At 35.1% G+C, this 25,831-nt stretch overlaps 1 protein-coding gene across 1 annotated transcript in view; it reads left to right on the plus strand.

Moving 5' to 3' along the window:
* The first annotated feature begins 12,263 nt into the window (after positions 1 to 12,263).
* LOC135605149 (la-related protein 1B-like) overlaps positions 12,264 to 25,831 on the plus strand; it is a 35,179-nt gene continuing 21,611 nt past the window's right edge. Inside the window, exons 1-4 of the mRNA XM_065094900.1 lie at positions 12,264 to 12,851; positions 12,961 to 13,513; positions 13,609 to 13,759; positions 13,846 to 13,936. Of these exons, the coding sequence (XP_064950972.1) occupies positions 12,399 to 12,851; positions 12,961 to 13,513; positions 13,609 to 13,759; positions 13,846 to 13,936 (1,248 nt within the window). The 5' untranslated portion in view covers positions 12,264 to 12,398. The remainder of the gene's footprint in view (positions 12,852 to 12,960; positions 13,514 to 13,608; positions 13,760 to 13,845; positions 13,937 to 25,831) is intronic.

Here is a 25,831-nt window from a genome sequence, read left to right on the forward strand (position 1 = left end):
AGATTAACATGTTTTTGGTCTAATCATTTTTATGATGAATTAAGATGACATTCTCATGACATATTAAGATGACATAGTGCATGTACATCTATGTATGAATTTCTTGATAGTCTTTTGATGATAGATGTGATATCATGATATGTTTGGTCTTAACGGTTTCATGACGAAACTTATGTTTCGATTTTAAATGATGATACATGTTTTCACAAAAGACTTGAATACCCTCACATGAAATCAATTGTATGAAATGGAAATGAATTTTCTATTCTATTGAGATTAATGAATTTATTTTACCAATCTTGTGAATCTCATGAAAATAAACATGATGAATATTTTGAAAATAAATGAGTGTATCATGCATTTGGTCTTAATGATTTCTCTTGAACATACTTTTTGAAATCATACTTGATGATGAATATCAAGATATTAAAAGGATGTTATCATGGAATCATGCTTGATGATTTGTTTTATGAAATTTACCTTTCCGCCTTAAATGTTGATACTTGTTTTATTAAGGTAAAGGCATGCTTATAAGAAGCAAATCACATGAATAGAAATTTATAAAAACGAAATGCGATCCTCTATCTTATCGACTTTTCAATAAATCTATGCTTGTCATGTATGAATTTATTGAATGTGACTTTGAGGATGATTTTGGATTTCACAAATGCTTGATTCATACTTATGACATGAGACATTTTAAATATGAATCATGTTTAATGTTTCAATCATGTTATATCTCTCTTAATTCATTTTGTTCTCCTAGATTTATTTACCAAAGAGGAGAATCTTCCGAATGAATGAAATGATACAAATGAATCACTTATCGATATATCTTTTTGAAATATCTTTTTAATGTGATGTTGATAATTTGATATGCCTATTGGAATTCATGACATGAGATAATTGAATCCTTGACTTACTCTTTATATGGCTTGAAAATAGATGTTTAAAATCTTGCTTGATGAGTTGTTGTATAAGATTTTGCCTTTACGTCTTGAACTTTCATGCTTATCTTGATTTGGCATATAAAGACTAAGGCATACTTAGATGAAAAAGAATCACTTAAAAAATGTCTTTCCCATCTAATTGAGATTAATGATTTCATGATATTTTGTGAATCTCGAAATTGATTTTGATGACTTGATTATGAGTTTCAAGTTAACGATTTGACTTGAATAAGTTTTATCTAAATCATAATCTTGATCTTGCAAAATTGGAATCATAAATAATATCTTTTGGTATTCATGAATTGATAATCACAATATGAAAGTATTGGTATTCATGACTTAATTTGATTGAAACATTGCATGCTTAAATTAATCACTCTCCTATGTTTCAAAAATTCTTTAAATGCCTTATGTGATGATTGAAAATTAATTTGCTTTATGATGAATCACGAATCATGACTTGATCTATGATATTGATATATTTTAATCATGATCCTTAGTTGTATAATTCTTTTGCTCTATTAAAAAGATTTGTCGAATGAATCATGTCCTTCTTGAATTTTCTTGATATCATGACAAGATTTTGTAATATGGCTTGCATAATGATTAAAATTTTTTAGCCATTAATTTTTCCCTTCTTTTCGATAATGATAAAGGGGGAGTTAGTTTACTGGCCTGCATATTTCAAAGGAAGAAAAATTTGCTAGCTCGATCATTTCATTGAAAGAACTTGCTATCATGAACAGTACTAATGAATTACAAATCTTGCAATCTAAAGAGCAAAGAATTGCAATCTCGAAAGAAGCAAAAAATGTAAAACTTAGAAAACTTGCAATATAATTTCTCTTGTCATGCTTTGTATCAAAAATAGGTTGATATCCTTAAAAGTATCACATTAAATTTTTTAGTGTATCGCAATGTATCACATGTATCGCAAATTGAAATTTTTGAGACTATTATCATATCATGTTTAATAATTGATGTCTTTCATGACATGATTTCTTTGCATTGTTGTCTTGTATGTATCATGTGATGATTGAAATATTTATTGATGCAAATTCATAGTTTATGTAAAAGTCTAAATCATTGGTTCCTCTCCTTTTCGACAAAAACAAAGGGGAGAAAGCTTTTGCTAGTGAGAACATGCAAAGAAAAGCAAAGTGCAATCTTGCATAAGAAGCAAGTGTTGAATTGCCATAAATGAACTTAAGAATCTTGCTATGCTTTTGTGCTTATATGTTGTGATGAAAAGCTAGCTTGTATGTAGTAAAACTTGTATATCATAAAAATTGCTAGCTTGTAGTCTAAAAAGAAGCAAACAGTTGCTATCTCAAGAAAAGCTAAACATGCTAAATTTGCACTTTATAATGGAAGCAAAATTGCGAGCTCAAATATTGCAAAGGAAGCAAAAATTTGCTAGCTTGTAACTTGTATATTTCAAGAAGCAAGAGTTACCTTCTTGAACATCTCTAATTTGCTAGCTTGCATGATGTAGAAGTTGTTATCTTAAAAGTAGCAAAAGTGCTATCTTGTATGTTGTAAAACTTGCATATCTAAAACTTGATAGCTTGAATGTTCTAAGCATGATGTAACACTTGCTAAATTTTCTAGCTTCAAAACTACATGATGAGAAAACCTGATATTATGTTTTTCAAGCAATGAGTTGAACTTATATCACAAACACAGGAATAGTTGTACTTCTCCTTTTTGTTGATGACAAAGGGGGAGAAGTATGTTGATGACATAACATATTATGCATAAGTTTCTGATGACATATTGCTTGGATTTTTGAATCCAAGAGTTTCTATCAATATGGCATATTGATAGGGGGAGTTTGTTTAAACTCCAGGAGTTAAGGTTAACTCCGTCATCAAGTGGTTGTCATCATAAAAAAGGGGGAGATTGTTGAATCTCGTATTTTGATGATGAAACCACTTGATATATTTATGATTTAATCTACGTTTTGAGTGACACAGGATGCTTCGATCAGGATAAGACAATTAAAGCAGGAAAAATCATGTTGTGCTGGAGGAACATGTCAGAAGATTGGACGTCAGGCCGGTGGATCGGTTGACGTATCGACAGAAGGCTTCGGGCCGTGGACTCGGGCATCAGGCCAAGAAGAGTGGGTATTGTGCCAAGGATATCGGAGTTGCAGAGTCAACTAGCCGATTGGGCAATAGGCCACAGGAGAGGACGATGCGCCGAAGAATCAGACGAAGCGTCGAGGGACCAATGACATGCTGGACAACTTGGTTAATTGCTTAGGATTAATTGTCTAGATCGAAGTTTTGTTTTACATGTACAGGATTAACTACGATGGAAGTAAGACATGCAGTAGGAGTTGCACCGGAGTCAAGACTATGATCACGTTGGGGGTTCGAGAGTTCGACGAAAATCCGAACGGTCATCGAAGGTTCTACAGGAACAAATCCGAGAAGTCCAGGAGCTTGCCAAAGAAGCTCATCGGAACTCACCGAGTGAATCGTTGCAAGTCCAGGAGTTTGCCGGAAGTCCACCGGAGCATCGCCGAAGGTTCGTCGGATGTTCGCTAGAAGTTCACCGGAAGCTCGCCGGAAGAAGCGATTGATGCACCAGAGCAAGTTGCAGTAAATGTCTTAAGAAATATCGTAGTTAGCATGTAGACTAAGTTAGGAATGAGAGGTGATCCCATTAACTTAATCTGGGGGCAATTGGGCCCTTGATAGATCCAAATTGGACCGAATGGATCAACCCATTCGGACCAGAATTCTTGTTAGGCGGTGGCACTGCTCAGGAGATGGTCTCCTAGGAAAGCTGCGTGGTGCAACCGCCCAGGTCAAGCGGTGGCACCACTTGGGCTTAGTCTCCGAGCGAGATTGGGCGGTGCAACCACCCCAGTCAAGCGGTGGCACCACTTGGGCTCAGTCTCCGAGTGAGACTGGGCAATGCAACCGCTCCTGTCAAGCGGTGGCATTGCCAGAGCTCAGTCTCCGAGCTTTGTCAGGCGATTGTACCGCCCTAGTCAGGAGGTAGTACCACCAGGACCTCGAAAATCTGGGAAAAGACACTTTTGAGCTCCAAATTCAAACCAGTTTGGGGCCTATATAAACCCCACCCTTTCCTGCATGAAAGGGCAACCAAAAGTACCAAAAATCCAATCTTACTCTGTGATTTTTAGATCTCAAAAGTGTTGTAAAGGCTAGAAGTTCTCCTCTCTCTTTTCTTCCAAGTTTTGAGCTTTCAAGAGAGGAGAGAAATTCTGTAAGGGTTGTCTCCTAAGCCCGTCAAAAGGAGTGAAACTGTAAAAGGGTGGTTGGCCTTCGCTTATTGAAGGAAGGCCTCTAGTGGACGTCGGTGACCTCGTCGGAGGAGGAAGCCGAAAGTGGATGTAGGTCACGTTTGACCGAACCACTCTAAAATCTAGTTTGCATTTCCTTTGTGCTATTTATCTTAACTGCAAACTACCTTCCTTACTTTACTTCAAATACATTTTTGTAAGCTTTCAAAGTTATTATCTGCACGAAACGACTTTTACATCGGAATCAGATTTCAACGTATGAATGCAGTTTTAATCATCGAAAGTTTTCCGATGCACTAATTCACCCCCCCCCCCCCCTCTTAGTGCTCTTGATCCTAATTGACATGACTTAATTACATTCTAAACTGACTCAATTAGACTCTAAACTAACTCGATCTATTCATAATTGATTACAAGCAAATCCTTGTTCTCTGGCATATCATTGGTTATTCCGACGCTTGTCCGATCCTTCAGCATATTATCCTCTCCTTTGGTGTATTACCCAATTGGCACATTATCTTCTTACAACATCTAATCTCCTTGGATCGATGCCCGAATTCACGACCCGAAGCCTTCTACCTATACGTCGACCATTCCTCTAGCCCGACGTCCAATCTTCGACATGTTTGCTTCGGCCCAACGTCCAACTCTTTTTACTTTAATCAATTTACCTTTTCTGATCAATATTAGCCCTACATCACTTAAATGCACATTAAATCACAAAAACTATCAATTGGTTTCATAATCAAAATTCGAGATTCAACAAAACTTACCATTAAAGTCTAACACATTTATTTTGACTTTTCTCTCTATTTTCTATGGACTCTTAGCCAACCAAACTCGTTGGTGATGAATAGAATAGAAGATAAGAACAATTACTGAAGAAGCTTTTATTGAAGAAGTGAAGAAGCTTTATTGAATAAATGAAAAATGCTTCAATACATTAACATGTTCCCTCTCCTATTTATACAAATTAGGAGAAAGGATTTCCCTCAATAGAATAGAAGATTTCTGATAAGGATACCAATCTTGGATCGATGCAAAAAATGGTTTACAAGCGAGAGACTTCGTGAGTAGGGCAAGAGCAGATCGCTGCTACTGTTGCGATTGCTGTTGCTGTGAGGGCACAAGCGTTCCCTTCGTTCTCCTTAAGTCTGCCCTTAGTTCTCCTTAAGTCTGCCCTTAGTTCTCCTTAAGTCTACCGATTGTTGGCAGATCAACGAAGGCAGCAAAGGCTACCGCGGTGAGGAAGATGAGGATTAGCCGTGGAGCCTCTTAGGAATGTGGCTGCAGTTGCGTTGGTCGCTGGCCGAAGACAAGGGCGAAGCTTTGCTTTTCTCAACGACGTTGGTCGCTGGCCAAAGGCAAGAGCGAAACAAGATAAGAACAATTACTGAAGAAGTTTTATTGAAGAAGTGAAGAAGCTTTATTGAAGAAATGAAAAATGCTTCGATACATTAACATGTTCCCTCTCCTATTTATACAAATTAGGAGAAATGATTTCCCTCAACAGAATAGAGGATTTTTCTCAACAGAATAGAGATATTTCCTCGTATTGTTGGGGAAATCTTATCTTCTAGGTCCATTATTCGAGTTTGTAGATTTTTAGTAAATCCTAAGAATTCATCATTGGGGTCAAAAGTTTGGTTATTATGAATTGTTGAAGCATGGTTGTGAATAGGTGCCCTATAAGTAGACATAGGATTTGTTCAAAGTGGAACTTAGGAAGTAAGCAAAATTCTTTAATTTGAAACTATAGAGTATAGAGAATTATCATGTCACCTAACTGACCCATCAACCTCTTGATTTTAATACTATCAATAAATTATATTTTGATAATGATATTGTTAAATACTATAATGCATTAGGTAATGGCGCTTTGGGGAACAACTTCTAAGGTTATTTAGTTCAATAGTACTATAGTTAAATGGGAAAGAGAGGATGATAAATAAGAAAAAGTTGGGAAGAAGAAGCAATGAGAATCAAGATATAATAAAATATATAATTTTTAAAAAAAAATATTTATGAAGTTTTCAAAAATTACTAGGAATCGAGAGCTAAGTGGTTCAATAATTTCATAAATATAGACACTGCACAATCTAACTCTACGGTAGAGATTGACGTTAGAGAAGCAAGGATATGTGAGCTACATAGCTATTGATTGAAACTTTTACTATTATTTGAGACATAATGGAGTACAAGGCAAGTTTATGAGATTCAATAATAATAATAGAAGTAGAGAGAGAGAGAGGAGTAAGATTAGAGAGAAGGGTAAGAGACTATAAGAGAGAAGATATAATTCTTTTTAACCCAATTTGAATTGTTTCATCCATTGATAATCTCAGGAGTCTTAGTATAATAAATGATGATAATGATTCTCAAGAGTAACTTTGTAAGAAACTTTTTTCTTTTAGAAACCCAAAATATGATTTATATGAGATATAAATAGCTATAAAAAATTTATCATAATTAAGAAATAAAATAGTATACTTAATACAAAAGTAGAGTCCAAAGGTTGACACATAGAAAAATAAAAGTCTCTTTAATTTTTCACACAATTCTTAAAGTTTCTATATCAATTAATTGATAATTTTTTACTAATTTTTTCTCTTGAATAAGCTCTTCTGAAATCCTTTTGCTATTTCTTTGCCTTAAATAAACTCTTCTGAAATCTTTTGTAAATCTAGATGGTTCTCCATCACTTGTGAAGCCATAAATAACTAATTTTCCTATTTTTGAACTTTGAATAACATATTTTAGTAAATTCAGTTATTAAGTGGCTGAAATATTTTAAATTTCCATTTATGGTCAAATTAGGATGCAGTAATATCAAATTTAACAACAAATTCCTTTTGACAAAAGGAATTTTTTTTTAACCCTAAGTTACATTTTTTTTAATAACACAGTTTTTAGTCATATTAAAAAATAGTATGATCTCATTCAAAGACAAACTAACTCAAGTCTAATTGTGTATAAAATATGTGAAATTTTTAGAAAACTTTGGCAATGACTTATGAAGCCCAAAATGACTACTTCTTCTGTTTTTAGAGGTTAAAAATATCTATTTTCATAAAATTCAACCATAAGTGATTGAAATATTTCAAATTTTTTATTTGCGACCAAATTAGGATGAAACTATATCAAATTTGACTGCAAATTCAATTGTATATTATTAGAGAAGCGATCCTTAAGTATTGACAAAAAAGATAACTTTTGGACCCTTATTTATACTGGTTTTGAATGAGATTAGACTATTTTTGGGACTTATTCAAAGATTATGTAACTCAGATTCAATGTTTCAAGAGTATGTCAAATTTTTAGGGCACTAGAAAATGTCTTGTAAAGCCCTAAATTGGCATTTTTTTAATTTTAGGATTATAAATTACCTATTTTCAGATAAATCAGTCCTTAAAAGTCTAAAATTTCCCCTTTTCCATTTATGGACAAATTTTGTTGAAGTACATGAACCTTTTGGAAATGTGTAATGAAGCACTAATGAACCATTTTCCCCTCTTTTTTTTTCTTTTTGCCCTTTAAATGACCCATGTTTAGACAATTGGTTGACATTATCTAATTTTTCCAATATTTGGCCAAATACACTATTTTTAAACATAACTATACTATTTTTGGAGTCCCATTCAAAAATAGCATAACCTTGTTAAAAAATAATGTAACTCAGATGTAATTATTTTGAAATTCTGATAAAATTTTAGGACACATTTGAAATTACTTGTGAAACCATAAATAATTTCTTTTTAATTTTTAGGCTTTAAATGACCTATGTTCAGTAAATTTAGCCCTTAAAAGGATAAAATTTTATAATTTTCTCTTGTTTTACCAAATTAGTTGATTCCATATCAAATTTAGCCACAAAATCAGTTCTATATTATCATAGAAGGATTCATACCATTTTAATAAAAAATATTTTGGGACACTTAGTTATCTTATTTTTTGGGCTTGCTTAAAAATAAGGCACTTTCGTTCAAAAATAGTGTAACTCGGGCGAAATTACTTTAAAAAATTATCAAAATTTTAGGATACCTTGAAAATAATTTTTAAAAACCTAAATAACTATTGTTTCTATTTTAAAGCTTTAATTTTACCTTTTTCAGTAATTTCAGCACTTATAAGGCCCAAATTGTGGCAAATTAATGATTCTGTCAAATTAAAGTTTATTTTACAACCAATAATTGCAAAGTACCATATAAATAATCCCATACAATGTTTTTGGAGAAGATAATTGCACCATCAGTTACAGTAGTGTTTACAACAAGTTATTGTTTATAAGGTTTCTTGCATGAATATAACACATGTTGTGTATATAAAATCCTATCTGCAAATATAGGGTTTTAAAATATATTGTGATAATATAGTGTTTCAAAATTATAGGTTGAAATATAAAATCAAATATATAAATATACGATTGCCCATTCTTATACAGGTGGAAATTTACATGTACAATGATTATGTTCATATTGTTGGCTTATTGAACACTTTCTTTTAATCTTACCATTGTGTACAAAATTAATCCTTCATTTTGTTGTTCTTTAATATGCATTATACTTCTCAAATATAATGCAACATGATAATCTTTCTATGTACTAATACTATTTACTTTTATCATTGTAGGTCTTCTTGTAATTTTTAATTATATAATATTCTTTAGAAAATAAATATGGATTAACTTGTATATATATATAATAGTGGTAGTGGCATGACAGCATGAATTTCATAAATATCAAAACTATAGAATGAACAACTTTTTCTCTTTATATCTACCATAATTGTGTAAGATGATATTTGCATTTCTAATTCATTATGGGTGTGAGAAAAAATTTAATAATATTATCTTTTCTCCTTCGACTTACCTAGTTTTTAAAGTAGATTTTATTCCATTGATTATTTGATGATGGATGTGGAACCATTCAACAATGTTCCTTATTCCTATTTCAATCATTTAACTAATAAGCAAGCTACAATCATCCTTTAATAATGAATTCATATTTTTCAATTTATTTGTTGCAAGCATAGTATATTGATGACTAAGAAAGTATACCGTCGTCAATTTCTCCTTCTCAAGTTCTAATATCGAAGAAAATTTTCAATATAAAGTATATAAGCTAGTCGTCATCGAGCGAGCTTATATAAAGTATTAGGTTTAGTAGTAGCCTAACTAGCTTTGTACTATCTCGATCTTATATATCAATCATAAGATTTTTATAATGATAAATTATGCAATAATCACAATTTGCTTATAAAAGATCTCCTTCGTAATTGAAAGAATTCATAGGCTACAACCACTTATAATGGTTTTCACAATTAAAGGAAGAACCACTTCTATGAATTCCTTCTTTTAATCTCAAACATAAAAATATAATTAAAAATAATTTATTAGTACTATCAACAGTTGTTGCCATCATCAAAGCACAATATCAATATAAAAAATAGATTGCATATATCTCTTAAAACTTTTAAGATATGCTTTAAAAGCCTAAAAATTGAAAATAATTTTTTAATGTCATTACGATTTGAACATGAGTCACTTAGTCCTCAATCTTTAATTATGTTAGAAATAGAATTATATCGTAATGATGGGATATAAAGAGAAATATGTTTTTTTATATGAATAAATACTAACAGACCATAACACGCAGCGGAATTAAATGGAATCACAATCAAATAAAATACCAAGATTTATATGAAAAATCCCTCCAACATGAAGGGTAAAAACCACGGGGCAAACTAGAGATAATCCATTATAAGAATAATGAATATACAAATCTCGATCTTTTGGCCAAAACTCTAGCAACAATCATAAGAGAATAATTGTGATACAAGGATCATGTCACTGTGCACAATATTTAAATTCTCTCCAAGTAATCACAACAAGAATCTACTGTAGATCTGATCTAACTTAAGATGAGAATACTGTCTAGATGATTGAAAATAGTTTCTCTACGTTGTCCTTATTTTCTTCCGTTTCTTTCTCCTGTTTTCTACCATTTTCTCTTAATTTTCGAAATCACATAGTTGCTACAAAATCTGTCTCGTTGCAATAGTTTTTCCCCCTAAAAAATCACAGCCACCACACCCCGTAATTTGATTTAGGGTTAAATTAGGAGAGAAGATAAGTCATGGGTTATTAAAGCCTACTATGGGTTGAACCTATGGACTGTCAGTCCAACATGTAAAATGTCACTATAAACTTCGCTAAATATAATCTCTTGCATAAGCTTTTATGTAAGATACAATTACTCTAATTGTTTTTCGAATATCCACAATAATCACATTGGCCAAGACTTGATCTTTACTTTGCTCTACAATGAAAGTTGTGCTGTATTCTTTATGATTATTATTTAATCTTAGTAAATTACAATAGTACTTTTTAGAAAACATTATAATTCTAAAACTTTCAATTCCATCACAAGCTGCTATCATCCATCTTAACTAGAAACTATACATCAGATTTTTATCTTATAGCTTATAGTTACAATATGTTTGATCTCAATTTTTTTTGCATAATATAGACTCTTTTAATGTTTTTGAAAATTCTCCATATCTTGAAGTACCTGTAGAAAGTTCACATTGGATTAGATATCCTTAAATATCAATATTAGACTACTTATTATAAATTAATATCATTAAAAAACCTTATGTATGATTTATATATGACAAATGAAAAAAATCCTTTTGAGGCAACTTCATCATTTTCAACATAAGGAATCATGATATTAGGCTACTATATTCAATCAACATTCCTTTAATATTATTATCATACATATCCTCCCTTAAAATAATTCACTCACTAATGACATCAAATTAAGTACGAATATCATGATCAATTTCATCTTCAACCTCTTATTCTTTCTTCATCCTATTCATTTTCAAACACCACCACTTTTATCATCTTCATCGAATTATTCAAATCTAGGCTTTGATTATTATCATGTGAGCTACCTGACACTTCACTTTCACATAACCTTAATGTTTTACCTAAAGTATGATTATCGATATCATCAATGACCCAAAAAATTCTTCAGGAAGAGGACAAATTAATTTTTCACTATGAGATCATCCCTGTTATAGTTCAATAATAACAATGAGATCATTAAAATGCAATAATGATCATCCCTATAATGAGATCATTGGAGTTCAATCCTCTTCTTTAGAAAGAGGATCGTCTCAACAATGACATCATTAGAACATAATAACAACGACAAAGATATAATCTTTAATAAAAAAAATATACATTACAGTTTTAATTACATTAGACATCAAATATAACATACCATTTTAATCATTTTATATTATATTTTATAAAACAAAAAAAAGTGATTAGCGTAGTGCAAGTCAAATTTTTTTTCACTTTGAAATCAATAAATCATATTCAAGGACTAATAAAACAGTAATTTACTGCACAAGTCAACCAAAGAACATTTGTAATGTTACTATATTCATCAAAACTCTACATTATTTTATACATCTTAACAAAGGAGCAACCACAAGGAGGTGTATATATATATATATATATATATATATATATAATTTCTCATATACTTACATGAGAAATATGATTTCTGCTTAGCAAAAGGAGAGAGAGAGAAAAAAAAAAACGAGGACAAGAATAAAAAAAGAAAGGAGAAATAAGGACGAGAAAGTCAAGTAGATTTCTTTTATCTCGAAATCAAGCAAAAAAAAAAAAAATCACATCTCAAATCCAGTAAGATATATTATATTCATTAATTTGATAACCATAAACCTTGAACCCTTTCTGAACGGAACGAAAAAGTCAGTACAAAACTAAATGGATTTATGTGAGCTGGTCGTCAATTGGCCACTGTTTGAGCGAGAAAATGAAGCAGTCAAATATATATATATAACTAAAACGGTAAAGTAGGGAGAAAAAAAAATGTTCGACAAAAACCCAACATGAGAACGTTTTACCCAAAACAATAAAATGTCAGGGACTTTTTCGAAGAAAGCGCTCACCTATATAATGTGATCTCAAACAGAGAAGGGGAGATGCACGCAGGACTCCGTGCAAAGGAGAATCCCTCTCTTTCTTCGGGTACTCCGTGGAATCTTTGGAACGAAGACGACCCGATCCCGTCTCCTTGCCCTCCTGAGTCCGATCGCCGAAGCTACCTCGATCGCGGTAACCCTAGCTCATGGCCTCCTTCCCCTCCACCAACGCCGCCGGCTCCGATCCCTCGTCTGGCGCCCTTTCCCCACGCGCCGCCCGCCACCCCTGGACTCACGTCGTTGGCGGTGATCCTGAGGCTTCTGCCACCGTCCCGCCTTCCCCAACCTTCACGCCGCTCCCGCCGCCGGCCGCGGTGATCCCCTCCGCCGTGTCCTCCGATCGATTCCCCCAGAAGCCGCCGCCGGAGGACGTGGTTGCATCGTCGACATCGGAAGCCACCGCCGGAGTGAAGAAACCGGTCTGGAAGCGGCCACCCAATGGCTCGATCCACAAGGGCGCTGCCGTGATGGGTGGTGCCGCCTCCTGGCCCGCCCTCGCGGAATCCGCCAAGGCCGCTTCCAAATCTCAGCCTTCCGATGCTTTGAGAATCCTTTCAGATGGACCAGTCCCTGTGCCCTCGGTGAGATTTCCAGATTTGGTAAAAAAGAATCCGATAACTTTTTGATTGAAAAGATCTATATGTAATGATTTAAACCTTGAATGCTATTCTAGTTAATCTTTGGTTATGATTCTGTATTGTCACCTAGGGGCTTCTTGTTTCAAATTCTTCACCTGAGCCAAACCCAAGTCCAACTTCAACCCTAAACTATGTGACACCTGAACGCCAGAAATCAATGAAACGTAGCGGCAGCAGTGGCGGTGGTAGCAGTGGTATATCCGCCGATGGTGGGATGCCGTTGCTCTCACCACCACCGACTTCAGGACCTATGCCTAAGAGGAACCTGGATAAGCAGGCTCCCATGGAACTCTCACCTCTGGACCAAACTACCAAGAACACCACCAATTGGGACCATGGTTCCAGGGGAGGTGGGTTGGGATCACAGGCCCATGGTAGTGGCGATCACCATAGAGGCTATGGTCGCAATCGGAAGTTGAACAATGGTGGTGGTGCTGGGTCTCACCAGAACAACTCTGGCAAGCGCTATGATGGATATCATAGGAATGCTGGTGGCAGAGATGTCCACATTCAGCAACAGGGTGCCCGGCCCCACCTCCGGTTACCTGTGCCGCCTGTGGCAGCCCCACTCCTCAGCCTTCCTCTGCAAGTCCAACCTTTTGGGAACCCCATGCTATATCCTGGTGAGTTCCATGGTTTCAATGGATAATCTGAAGTATTTTTGTTCTACTGCTGGTATGTTTCATTTGTATTGGCAATGTTCTTAATTTGCCTTCAGATATGCCTTCTCCTATCTTTTATGTTGCCACTCAGCCACCTCCCGGGGTTGTGCCCTTTGTTCCTCATCCGTCAATTCCTCCTGCAATGTTTGTCCCAGCAATCAATCCACAGCGTGCAAGTTTGTTGAATCAGATAGATTACTATTTCAGGCAAATATCTGGTTCACAATTTAGTGATTATTTTAACATAATTCAAGGCTTGCTTAAGTGACAACATTTTATTTTGCTTTTTTCAGCTCTAATAATTTGTGTAAAGATGTTTATTTGCGGCAGAACATGGATGAGCAAGGATGGGTTCCCATATCCTTGATTGCTGGATTCCCTAGAGTGAGTGAGTTATAATTGCAACAACTAATATTTCCTTTTCTCTATTGCTAGTTTGAGTTCATTCGAATATCCTTTTGAACTTTGCTTAGTATCACCCTTTGTTTGTGTTTTTGTAGACAGTGGTTTTTCCATCTGTATGTTGAGCATGATATATTATTGAACTTTCTCCATTAGTTATTGAAGAACAGGGAATTCTTGTCTGCTTGATTGTGATGAATACTTCTATATTGATAAATAGCAATGATAACAATTAAGCATTTTTGTCATAATCCATTACATTGTTCTATTTGCTTTTTCTGGAACTGGTATCTTTGGTTGGAAGGAGAAGGCTGTGTACAAGGACCTCTCCAGACCACATATCGATAGGAGTCTTGTGCACTAGGGCACTCTTTATATTGGTCTATTAACTAGTCATTCTTGCAACACATCATATACATTCATCTAATACATGAATCATTTGAGCAACTTGTTTTTGGATTTAAGAATCTCTTGAAAATGGAACATGTAGACAAGATTCGGTTGTCACTTGTTGATATATAGGTTCTAATACACACCAATTGGGCTTTTTGGGAAGAATGCAGTTCCCCACTTCATCCATGGCAAGTTTACTCTCCATTCTTTGTCATGTTCGATGATTTGGTGTGGGCATTTTGCTTCTTCAGCAAAAATTGTACCTTCAGTGGTCCCTTAAGTATTTCTGTGAAATTCTTCATATAGAGAAGTTCAAAATTTGAGCTAAAAAGGATTAGCATGAAACAATTGTTTCGGACAATTTCTCTTGTTATATAAGTGAAAATTTTTACTCTTAATCTGTAAAATGGAACAGATATATTTGTTACCAATGAATCTAAGCATTTACATCCATATCCAATTATAGTCAAACACCTTTTCCTGTGGATCACAATTCATAATATTAGTTGTTTCAAGGCTGTTTTTTGCTTACATTATACTTTGGTGTTTTGTGATACATATCCACTGTTGTTTCAGTTGTGGTTCAGTTGTATTTTGTGGATCCTGTAGTACTATAAAGTCTTCCAGGGATGATTATTCTAACTTTTTTGCTGGAATTGAGATCAACCGGTTCTATCATGTTCTTGTAAGGACTGTTATCCTTCATTTATTTTTTCTTAAAAAATTGGGTGACACAGATAGACAAATATACCTGGGGCTAGCCACAGGCTATTAACGATACCATAAAATATTGATCATATGGAGTAAAAAGATTTATGTGCAACCAGATAACAGCAATCACTTGGAAGTATTATGATCTGATCTGTTGGAACTTGTGATATGATAATTCTGTTTAATAAAAAATATAGCTTTTGCATCAGTTATGACATAATGGCTGCCATCATTACTCCATGTAATTGCACTCAACTTTGAAGACTTATTCAATTTTTATTTTGTCTTGTGGCTAAAATCTGTTACAAGTTCAGATTTTACCCTTGTGGATTATAACTCATTACAATAGGATTTTTTGCGGTATCACATAAAATGAATGTAGATAGTTTATCATGTTGATGAAAGCTTAAGGGACGAAGAGATGATCATGCAAGTATTATGATCTGATCTGTATCACATATGGAGTGCAAAAATTTATGTGCAACTAGATAGCAGCAATCACTTGGAACTATTATGATCTGTTCTGTTGGAACTTATGATATGATAATTCTGTTTAATAAAAAATATAGCTTTTGCATCAGTTATGACACAATGGCTGCCATCATTACACCATCTAATTGATCTCAACTTTGGACAAAGATATGATCATGCAAGTGATCATAATGACCTGAACATACAGTATATCTAATACAAAAGAAATGAAAACCTATCTTTTACTTATCAGGATTAGTTGTCATTCATAAATATATTAAAGAATGTGGTTCAAGACAAGGTCGTTTCATGTACTGGACCCATCGTTGGTTGGACCTGAACAAATCGGTACATCAGTGCGTATCAATGTCTTGAGTAGGAAGAAGGAGAAGAGGAAGGAGTGGCGGAGGAAGAGGAGGCAGGAAGGCGGAGGAGGAAGGAAGAGGAAGGAGGAAGAGGAGGTGGTGGAGGAGAGGAGGAAGAAAGAGGAAGGGAGAAGAGAAGGCGATGGAGGATGACGTGGAAGAATAAGATGAGGAAGTGATAGAGGAGGAAGAGGAGGAGAAGAAGGAAGTGTACCAGGGAGGTATATGGAGTGGTGAGCGACAGCGATGAGTAGGTAAGAGGCATCGAACAATAGTGGCTTAGGAGTGATTCTATGCTCCCCACATACGGAGAAGAGGACTCACATTCGTGAGCCCTATTCAAACCAAGGATTGTGTTTCAAACGAGCAATGATATCGGTCTGGGTGTGAATTGGCATGCGAGTACCCCCATTTTGGGTGATTTGCTCCGACCCATTAAAATGTATTTTCCCTATCCCATTTAAACATTTTTAACGTGAGCCCTCTTTGTTAAATCTCGGATTTTGATGATGAAACTAATTGATTGTGTTTAAATGTTTGACTACATTTTGAGTGATACAGGTCTACTCGATCAGGATTAGACAATTAACGCAGGAGGAATTGACGTTGCGTCGGAGGAGATCACGTCAGGATATTGGATGGCAGAAGGCTTCGGGCGTCGGGCATCGGGCCAAGGAGAGCGAAATTGCGCCAAGGATATCGGGGTTGTGGAGGTCAACCGCCGATTGGGCAACAAGCCGCAAGAAAGGACGATGCACCGAAGAATCGGATGAAGCGCCAACCAATGACGTGTCGGGCAACAGAATGTCAATTTTCGTTATAATAATTGTCTAGATCGGAGTAGAGTGTTTGCTTGTGTGTGCAGGATTAACTACGATAACGACAAAGACATAAAGCAAAACAAAGTGCCGGAGTCAAGCGCGAAGGATTCGTTGGGAGTTCGAGAGTTCGACGGAAGTCCGAAGGTTCGTCGGGAATGCTGCCAGAACTAACCGAGAATGAGTAGGGAGCTTGCCGAAGGGTTTTTCGGAAGCTCGCCGGAAGGTTTGTTGGAAGTTCGCGGAGCTCGCCGAGAAAGATCAGAGCTTGCCGAAGAAGCTCATCGGAACTCGCCAAGATCAAATCGTGAAGTCTAGGAGCTTGCCGGGAGTCCGCAGAATGGTTTCCGAGAGTTTATCGGAAGACCGCCGGAAGTTCGCCAGAAGCTCGCCGGAAGAAGTCTTGACTTACGGACTTTGTAATAGCTTAGAAAATGTCTTTAAATTCGTAGTTAGCATGTTAATTAGGGTTAGGATTAGGTGTTAATCCTATAACCCAAGTAGGGGCCAATTGGACCCGAGTTCGGACTGGTTTGGGCCAAGTTTGGAGCCCAACCAGTGAGCTGATTTAGCCTAGGCGGTGGCACCGCCCAGCACCCAAGAGCTGGGCGGTGACACCTCCTGGCTGGGCGGTGGCACCGCCCAGCACCCGAGCGCTGGGCGGTGGCACCGCTTGGCTGGGCGGTGGCACCTCCAGCAGCGGGAACCCAAAGAGAATTCAAATTTTGAAGCCCAAATTTGAATCCTCTTGAGGCCTATAAATACCCCTCAAATCTCAGCTGAGAGAACAACTTTTTGAGCAGCAAGTGTTTGAGAGAAAGGCATTAGAAAAGTCCTAGCTAATCTTGTTTTCATTTTGCTAGTGTTCACCTCCTTCATTCTTGCTAAAAATTTGTAAGAGAGTGAACCGCTTGTAAAGAGTTGTAAGAGGGGTATTTACCCTTCCCTTTCAAGAGATTTGCTAGTGGAAGGTGGGAGCCTCATCGAAGAGGGGCCTCGCAAGTGGATGTAGGTCATTTGACCGAACCACTCTAAATCGGCGTAATCTCTGGTTTGCATTTCATTATTGTCATTTACATTACTGCAAATCTTCTTACTGCTTTAGTTCCTTATTACCCTTGCTGCGCAACTTTAAGAATACGCTTTCAAGTTAAACTTTTCAAGTTCCGTTCTTATCGTACGAAAAATTTGTCGAAATCAACGTTTTAATCCGCTGCACTAATTCACCCCCCCCTCTTAGTGCCGCTCCGATCCTAACAATTGGTATCAGAGCCACGTTTTTCTACCTTGGTTTAACACCCAAATAGAAATGGCTCTTTACGGCTTTCAAGAGGGTCACTCTCTCATTTGTCCTCCCTTTTTCAATGGGACGGACTACACTTATTGGAAAACTCGAATGAGAGTTTTCTTACTTTCTTTGGATTTGAATTTATGGCACATAGTCGAAAATGGATTTGAAATTTCTTCTCTTCCAATGAACCATTGGAATGATTTGGAGAAGAAGATGTTTTCTCTAAATGCAAAGGCTATGAATGCCTTATATTGTGCACTTGACAAAAATGAATTTAATCGCATTTCGATGTGTGACTCGGCTTTTGATATTTGGAGAACTCTAGAGGTCACTCATGAAGGCACTAGCCGAGTGAAAGAGTCCAAAATCAATATTCTTGTGCATTCTTACGAACTTTTCCGGATAAAACCAAGTGAGTCCATCGGAGACATGTACACCCGGTTCACGGATGTCATCAATGGACTCAAAACTCTTGGTAAAAGTTTTTCTAATTTTGAACTAGTCACTAAAATCTTAAGATCCCTTCCAAAAAGTTGGGATCCAAAAGTTACGGCCATTCAAGAGGCCAAGGACCTTAAAACATTCCCTCTCGAAGAACTTATTGGGTCTCTAATGACCTACGAAATGAACAATGTGACAAAAAAGAAACTCGAGAACAACCTTCCAAATGATAGGAAGGATTTGGGACATAGAACACATGAAGACCACTCGAGCATAAGCTCAAGTGATGGTGAACTTAAACTACAAATGAAACAAAAATTGAAAAGCAAAAAGAATGGAACTATTTGCTTTGAACGCAAGAAGAACAAAAGTTGGGATGAATTGAGCTCTTCCGAAGACGAGGAGAAAATCAAGAAAGACGAGGTGGCAAACTATGCCTCACCCTCTAACAACAATGAGGTAATCAAAATCCCACTAATTTATTTCGAAATTACATAATACTTTCTTGAGTTATTTTTAATTTAGTTTAGGATTAATTTTCTTGAAAATTGCATGTGTTATGTTAATGCAGTAAAATGTTAAATATAAATCTAATGCTTATACACCTAGTAAGATTAATCTTATATATGTGCTTGAGAAGCAAGAATTTGTATTTTGACGATTTCCATATTGATTTTCAATGACGATGCATGACTTTTGAATGGAAGGCTTGATGATTTTTTATGAACCTTATCTTTGGTTTTCAAACATGATGTATAGTTTTGACATAAGAACAAAAATTTAAAGCATGCTAATATAAAGTCAATCATATAAAGTAAAACTAAAGAAATTTTAAATATCTATAAGAATCATTCAAAATTATGTTCAATAAAACCTTACTTGATGTTGTAATGAAACCATTGAAAGTTTTGATGCTATGATTTGATGATTTTATGCATGAGATTGTAAAGTTATACATGATGATTTTTATGATTTATTGGTCTTGATGGTTTTTATGATAAAATTCATTTTTCGATCCTAAATGTTGATGCACATTTTTATCTAGCATAAATGACATGAATTTAAATAACTAAAAAGAGAAAAGCATTGTTCTTGAAAATTATTTTTCTCTATCTTGTTGATTTATATGAAACCCTTGAAAATGATTTTGGTTTGATGATTTGAATTAGAAATGAGTTATATCAAAATCATGATATTGATTTGACAAAATTGAATGAGTTGAAAACAAATGATGATTTTTCTCTTGAATACAACTTGTAATATTTTTACATATATATTTTCATCTTGATTTCTCGATATTCGATACATGAAATTTTTCCATGAATCAAAATTCTTTCATGATGTGATTCTTCTTGGTATTCACTAAAAATGATACATTCAAATTAACCTACTCTACTTGACATCTTGATAATTTATGACTTGAATATCATGTACAATATGCTCATAATGATGATTGAGTTATGTATGAAAAATGGAAGATATAGTTTTGAAATTTTGCATGTTCGAATTTGAAAATATTTGATATGCATGAAAATATTAAACATTTTGAAACCATGTTTTAGTGTTATGCTTAATGATCATGCTTAATAAATTTCGAAATTATGGATGATGAATCTTTTACGATTTATGGATCATTGATTTTTACCATAATGAAAGTACCTTATTGATTTTTGTTGTAATAAATCTTACTCTTTCGGTTTTAAACATGATAAATGTTTTTATTTGGTATAAATGAAACAAAATCATATGTTTTGAAATATTCGAAAAGAGGATAACATTCTTGAAAATTATTTTGCTCAATCTTATTGATTTTGATGAATCCATTTGTATCATCTTTGTGAATCTCTTGGATTTTGATAATGATTTTGATGATTTAAATTTGAATAATTTTTTATTGAAATCATGATCTTGATCTCTTGAAATTCATAACATGAAATCCTTTATGAATCAACATTTTCTTTTCTATTTAAAAGGAGATTTGTCGAAATGTTTCATAATCTTTTAGTATTCATAATCTTGACAATTATGTATTGAAACTTTATGTAAACCAAGAATGTTCATCATGATTCTCTCTTTGAATATTTAAAGAGGAGAATTTTCTAGATGGTTCATGATTTTGATGATTGAATATTTGATATGCATGAATTGAGATCTTGCTCTCCTACCACTCTTTTTGCTATTCACCAAAAGGAAGACTAATTCTAATAAACCATGATATGCTATATGAATTTTATTGTATTCATGAAGTAAGATCTCATCACTAATTTTTGTTTATATTCCTTCATGTGATGATATGAATGTATGAAACACTTATGATATGATTTGTTATACAATTTCATGTATTCGTGAAATATTAATATCATCACCCAATTAATTCCTCTTGATACTCCTAATGTGATGAAGTGAAATTATGCATGAAATACAAATGGGGATAAGTTTTTGGTAGGATATAATTTGACAAATTGATACCATCATGATATGAAACATTTATGATTTGCAATGATATATGCAATACTTGTGCCTTCTAATTATGATGTGATGTATTACATATGATGTAAATCATGATTTAAAATACTATGAGTTGTCGCTAAAATGATGTATTATAAATATTGATTTAATGTTTTGTATCATGAATACTCTAAATGATGAATATTTGGTATCATGATCAAAATGTTGACAAATAGTTAAAAATTTTAGTATCATGTATGATATCCTTATAATGTTAATCGATTTATTCAATATCATGCATGAATGAATATAAGGTTTTTGAAAATGTGCATATTCTAATTTGAAAATATGATGATGCACAATTAAGATTGATACTTACCTTTGTCATAATTGATGTAATGGGTCTTCCCTTCTTTTTGACAATGACAAAGGGGGAGATAGCTTGCTTGCACAAGTCAAGAAGATGCAAAAACTTGATTGCTTGCTTGCCTATCTTAAGTAGCAAAGATTGCTAACTTGCTTATTTCAAGAAGCAAAAGTTGTCTTCTTGAACATCATTATCTTGCCCATTTCAAGAAGCAAGACTTGCAACCTGCACATTGCAATAGGAAGTAAGAATCGATAGCTTACACACTTCAACAAGAAAGCTATCTTGTATTTGCTTTTGAAATTTTTACTAGCTTGTATGTTACAAAACTTGCTCACTTTTTTAAATACTTTGCTAGCTTGCACTTTGTAAAGGAAGCAAAAATAACACTTCTCAAAAGAGAAGAAAAACTTACTGTCTTGAACATCTTTAATATGCTAGCTAGCATGATGTACAATTTGCTATTTTGAATATTACAAAGAAATACTATCATGCACATTGCAAAGAAAAGCAAAGTGCAGTCGTGCACAAGAAGCAAGTGTTGAATTGCCATGATTGAACTTAAGAATCTTGCTATACTTTTGTCCTTATATGTTGTGATGAAAATCTAGCTTTATGTTGCAAAAACTTGCATATCTTTTAAAATAGCTAGAGCTACTTCTCCTTTTTGTTGATGACATAGGGGGAGAAGTATATTGATGACTTCATGCATTGAATTAAATATTTTATATATTTGCATTATAGTTTAAATGTTTTTCATAACATGTGATGAATGTTACTTGGATTTGGGATAATTCAAGTGTTCTATCAATGGCATATTGATAGAGGGAGTTTAGTTAAACTCCGGGGAGTTAAGGTTAACTCCGTTAGTCATCAATTAGTTGTCATCATCAAAAAGGGGGAGATTGTTAAATCTCGGATTTTGATGATGAAACTAATTGATTGTGTTTAAATGTTTGACTACATTTTGAGTGATACAGGTCTACTCGATCAGGATTAGACAATTAACGCAGGAGGAATTGACGTTGCGTCGGAGGAGATCACGTCAGGATATTGGATGGCAGAAGGCTTCGGGCGTCGGGCATCGGGCCAAGGAGAGCGAAATTGCGCCAAGGATATCGGGGTTGTGGAGGTCAACCGCCGATTGGGCAACAAGCCGCAAGAAAGGACGATGCACCGAAGAATCGGATGAAGCGCCAACCAATGACGTGCCGGGCAACAGAATGTCAATTTTCGTTATAATAATTGTCTAGATCGGAGTAGAGTGTTTGCTTGTGTGTGCAGGATTAACTACGATAACGACAAAGACATAAAGCAAAACAAAGTGCCGGAGTCAAGCGCGAAGGATTCGTTGGGAGTTCGAGAGTTCGACGGAAGTCCGAAGGTTCGTCGGGAATGCTGCCAGAACTAACCGAGAATGAGTAGGGAGCTTGCCGAAGGGTTTTTCGGAAGCTCGCCGGAAGGTTTGTTGGAAGTTCGCGGAGCTCGCCGAGAAAGATCAGAGCTTGCCGAAGAAGCTCATCGGAACTCGCCAAGATCAAATCGTGAAGTCTAGGAGCTTGCCGGGAGTCCGCAGAATGGTTTCCGAGAGTTTATCGGAAGACCGCCGGAAGTTCGCCAGAAGCTCGCCGGAAGAAGTCTTGACTTACGGACTTTGTAATAGCTTAGAAAATGTCTTTAAATTCGTAGTTAGCATGTTAATTAGGGTTAGGATTAGGTGTTAATCCTATAACCCAAGTAGGGGCCAATTGGACCCGAGTTCGGACTGGTTTGGGCCAAGTTTGGAGCCCAACCAGTGAGCTGATTTAGCCTAGGCGGTGGCACCGCTTGGGCTAGGCGGTGGCACCGCCCAGCACCCAAGAGCTGGGCGGTGACACCTCCTAGCTGGGCGGTGGCACCGCCCAGCACCCGAGCGCTGGGCGGTGGCACCGCTTGGCTGGGCGGTGGCACCTCCAGCAGCGGGAACCCAAAGAGAATTCAAATTTTGAAGCCCAAATTTGAATCCTCTTGAGGCCTATAAATACCCCTCAAATCTCAGCTGAGAGAACAACTTTTTGAGCAGCAAGTGTTTGAGAGAAAGGCATTAGAAAAGTCCTAGCTAATCTTGTTTTCATTTTGCTAGTGTTCACCTCCTTCATTCTTGCTAAAAATTTGTAAGAGAGTGAACCGCTTGTAAAGAGTTGTAAGAGGGGTATTTACCCTTCCCTTTCAAGAGATTTGCTAGTGGAAGGTGGGAGCCTCATCGAAGAGGGGCCTCGCAAGTGGATGTAGGTCATTTGACCGAACCACTCTAAATCGGCGTAATCTCTGGTTTGCATTTCATTATTGTCATTTACATTACTGCAAATCTTCTTACTGCTTTAGTTCCTTATTACCCTTGCTGCGCAACTTTAAGAATACGCTTTCAAGTTAAACTTTTCAAGTTCCGTTCTTATCGTACGAAAAATTTGTCGAAATCAACGTTTTAATCCGCTGCACTAATTCACCCCCCCCTCTTAGTGCCGCTCCGATCCTAACAATTGGTATCAGAGCCACGTTTTTCTACCTTGGTTTAACACCCAAATAGAAATGGCTCTTTACGGCTTTCAAGAGGGTCACTCTCTCATTTGTCCTCCCTTTTTCAATGGGACGGACTACACTTATTGGAAAACTCGAATGAGAGTTTTCTTACTTTCTTTGGATTTGAATTTATGGCACATAGTCGAAAATGGATTTGAAATTTCTTCTCTTCCAATGAACCATTGGAATGATTTGGAGAAGAAGATGTTTTCTCTAAATGCAAAGGCTATGAATGCCTTATATTGTGCACTTGACAAAAATGAATTTAATCGCATTTCGATGTGTGACTCGGCTTTTGATATTTGGAGAACTCTAGAGGTCACTCATGAAGGCACTAGCCGAGTGAAAGAGTCCAAAATCAATATTCTTGTGCATTCTTACGAACTTTTCCGGATAAAACCAAGTGAGTCCATCGGAGACATGTACACCCGGTTCACGGATGTCATCAATGGACTCAAAACTCTTGGTAAAAGTTTTTCTAATTTTGAACTAGTCACTAAAATCTTAAGATCCCTTCCAAAAAGTTGGGATCCAAAAGTTACGGCCATTCAAGAGGCCAAGGACCTTAAAACATTCCCTCTCGAAGAACTTATTGGGTCTCTAATGACCTACGAAATGAACAATGTGACAAAAAAGAAACTCGAGAACAACCTTCCAAATGATAGGAAGGATTTGGGACATAGAACACATGAAGACCACTCGAGCATAAGCTCAAGTGATGGTGAACTTAAACTACAAATGAAACAAAAATTGAAAAGCAAAAAGAATGGAACTATTTGCTTTGAACGCAAGAAGAACAAAAGTTGGGATGAATTGAGCTCTTCCGAAGACGAGGAGAAAATCAAGAAAGACGAGGTGGCAAACTATGCCTCACCCTCTAACAACAATGAGGTAATCAAAATCCCACTAATTTATTTCGAAATTACATAATACTTTCTTGAGTTATTTTTAATTTAGTTTAGGATTAATTTTCTTGAAAATTGCATGTGTTATGTTAATGCAGTAAAATGTTAAATATAAATCTAATGCTTATACACCTAGTAAGATTAATCTTATATATGTGCTTGAGAAGCAAGAATTTGTATTTTGACGATTTCCATATTGATTTTCAATGACGATGCATGACTTTTGAATGGAAGGCTTGATGATTTTTTATGAACCTTATCTTTGGTTTTCAAACATGATGTATAGTTTTGACATAAGAACAAAAATTTAAAGCATGCTAATATAAAGTCAATCATATAAAGTAAAACTAAAGAAATTTTAAATATCTATAAGAATCATTCAAAATTATGTTCAATAAAACCTTACTTGATGTTGTAATGAAACCATTGAAAGTTTTGATGCTATGATTTGATGATTTTATGCATGAGATTGTAAAGTTATACATGATGATTTTTATGATTTATTGGTCTTGATGGTTTTTATGATAAAATTCATTTTTCGATCCTAAATGTTGATGCACATTTTTATCTAGCATAAATGACATGAATTTAAATAACTAAAAAGAGAAAAGCATTGTTCTTGAAAATTATTTTTCTCTATCTTGTTGATTTATATGAAACCCTTGAAAATGATTTTGGTTTGATGATTTGAATTAGAAATGAGTTATATCAAAATCATGATATTGATTTGACAAAATTGAATGAGTTGAAAACAAATGATGATTTTTCTCTTGAATACAACTTGTAATATTTTTACATATATATTTTCATCTTGATTTCTCGATATTCGATACATGAAATTTTTCCATGAATCAAAATTCTTTCATGATGTGATTCTTCTTGGTATTCACTAAAAATGATACATTCAAATTAACCTACTCTACTTGACATCTTGATAATTTATGACTTGAATATCATGTACAATATGCTCATAATGATGATTGAGTTATGTATGAAAAATGGAAGATATAGTTTTGAAATTTTGCATGTTCGAATTTGAAAATATTTGATATGCATGAAAATATTAAACATTTTGAAACCATGTTTTAGTGTTATGCTTAATGATCAT

Source organism: Musa acuminata, chromosome BXJ2-2 (assembly GCF_036884655.1).
Source record: "Musa acuminata AAA Group cultivar baxijiao chromosome BXJ2-2, Cavendish_Baxijiao_AAA, whole genome shotgun sequence".
Taxonomy (NCBI): Eukaryota; Viridiplantae; Streptophyta; class Magnoliopsida; order Zingiberales; family Musaceae; genus Musa; species Musa acuminata.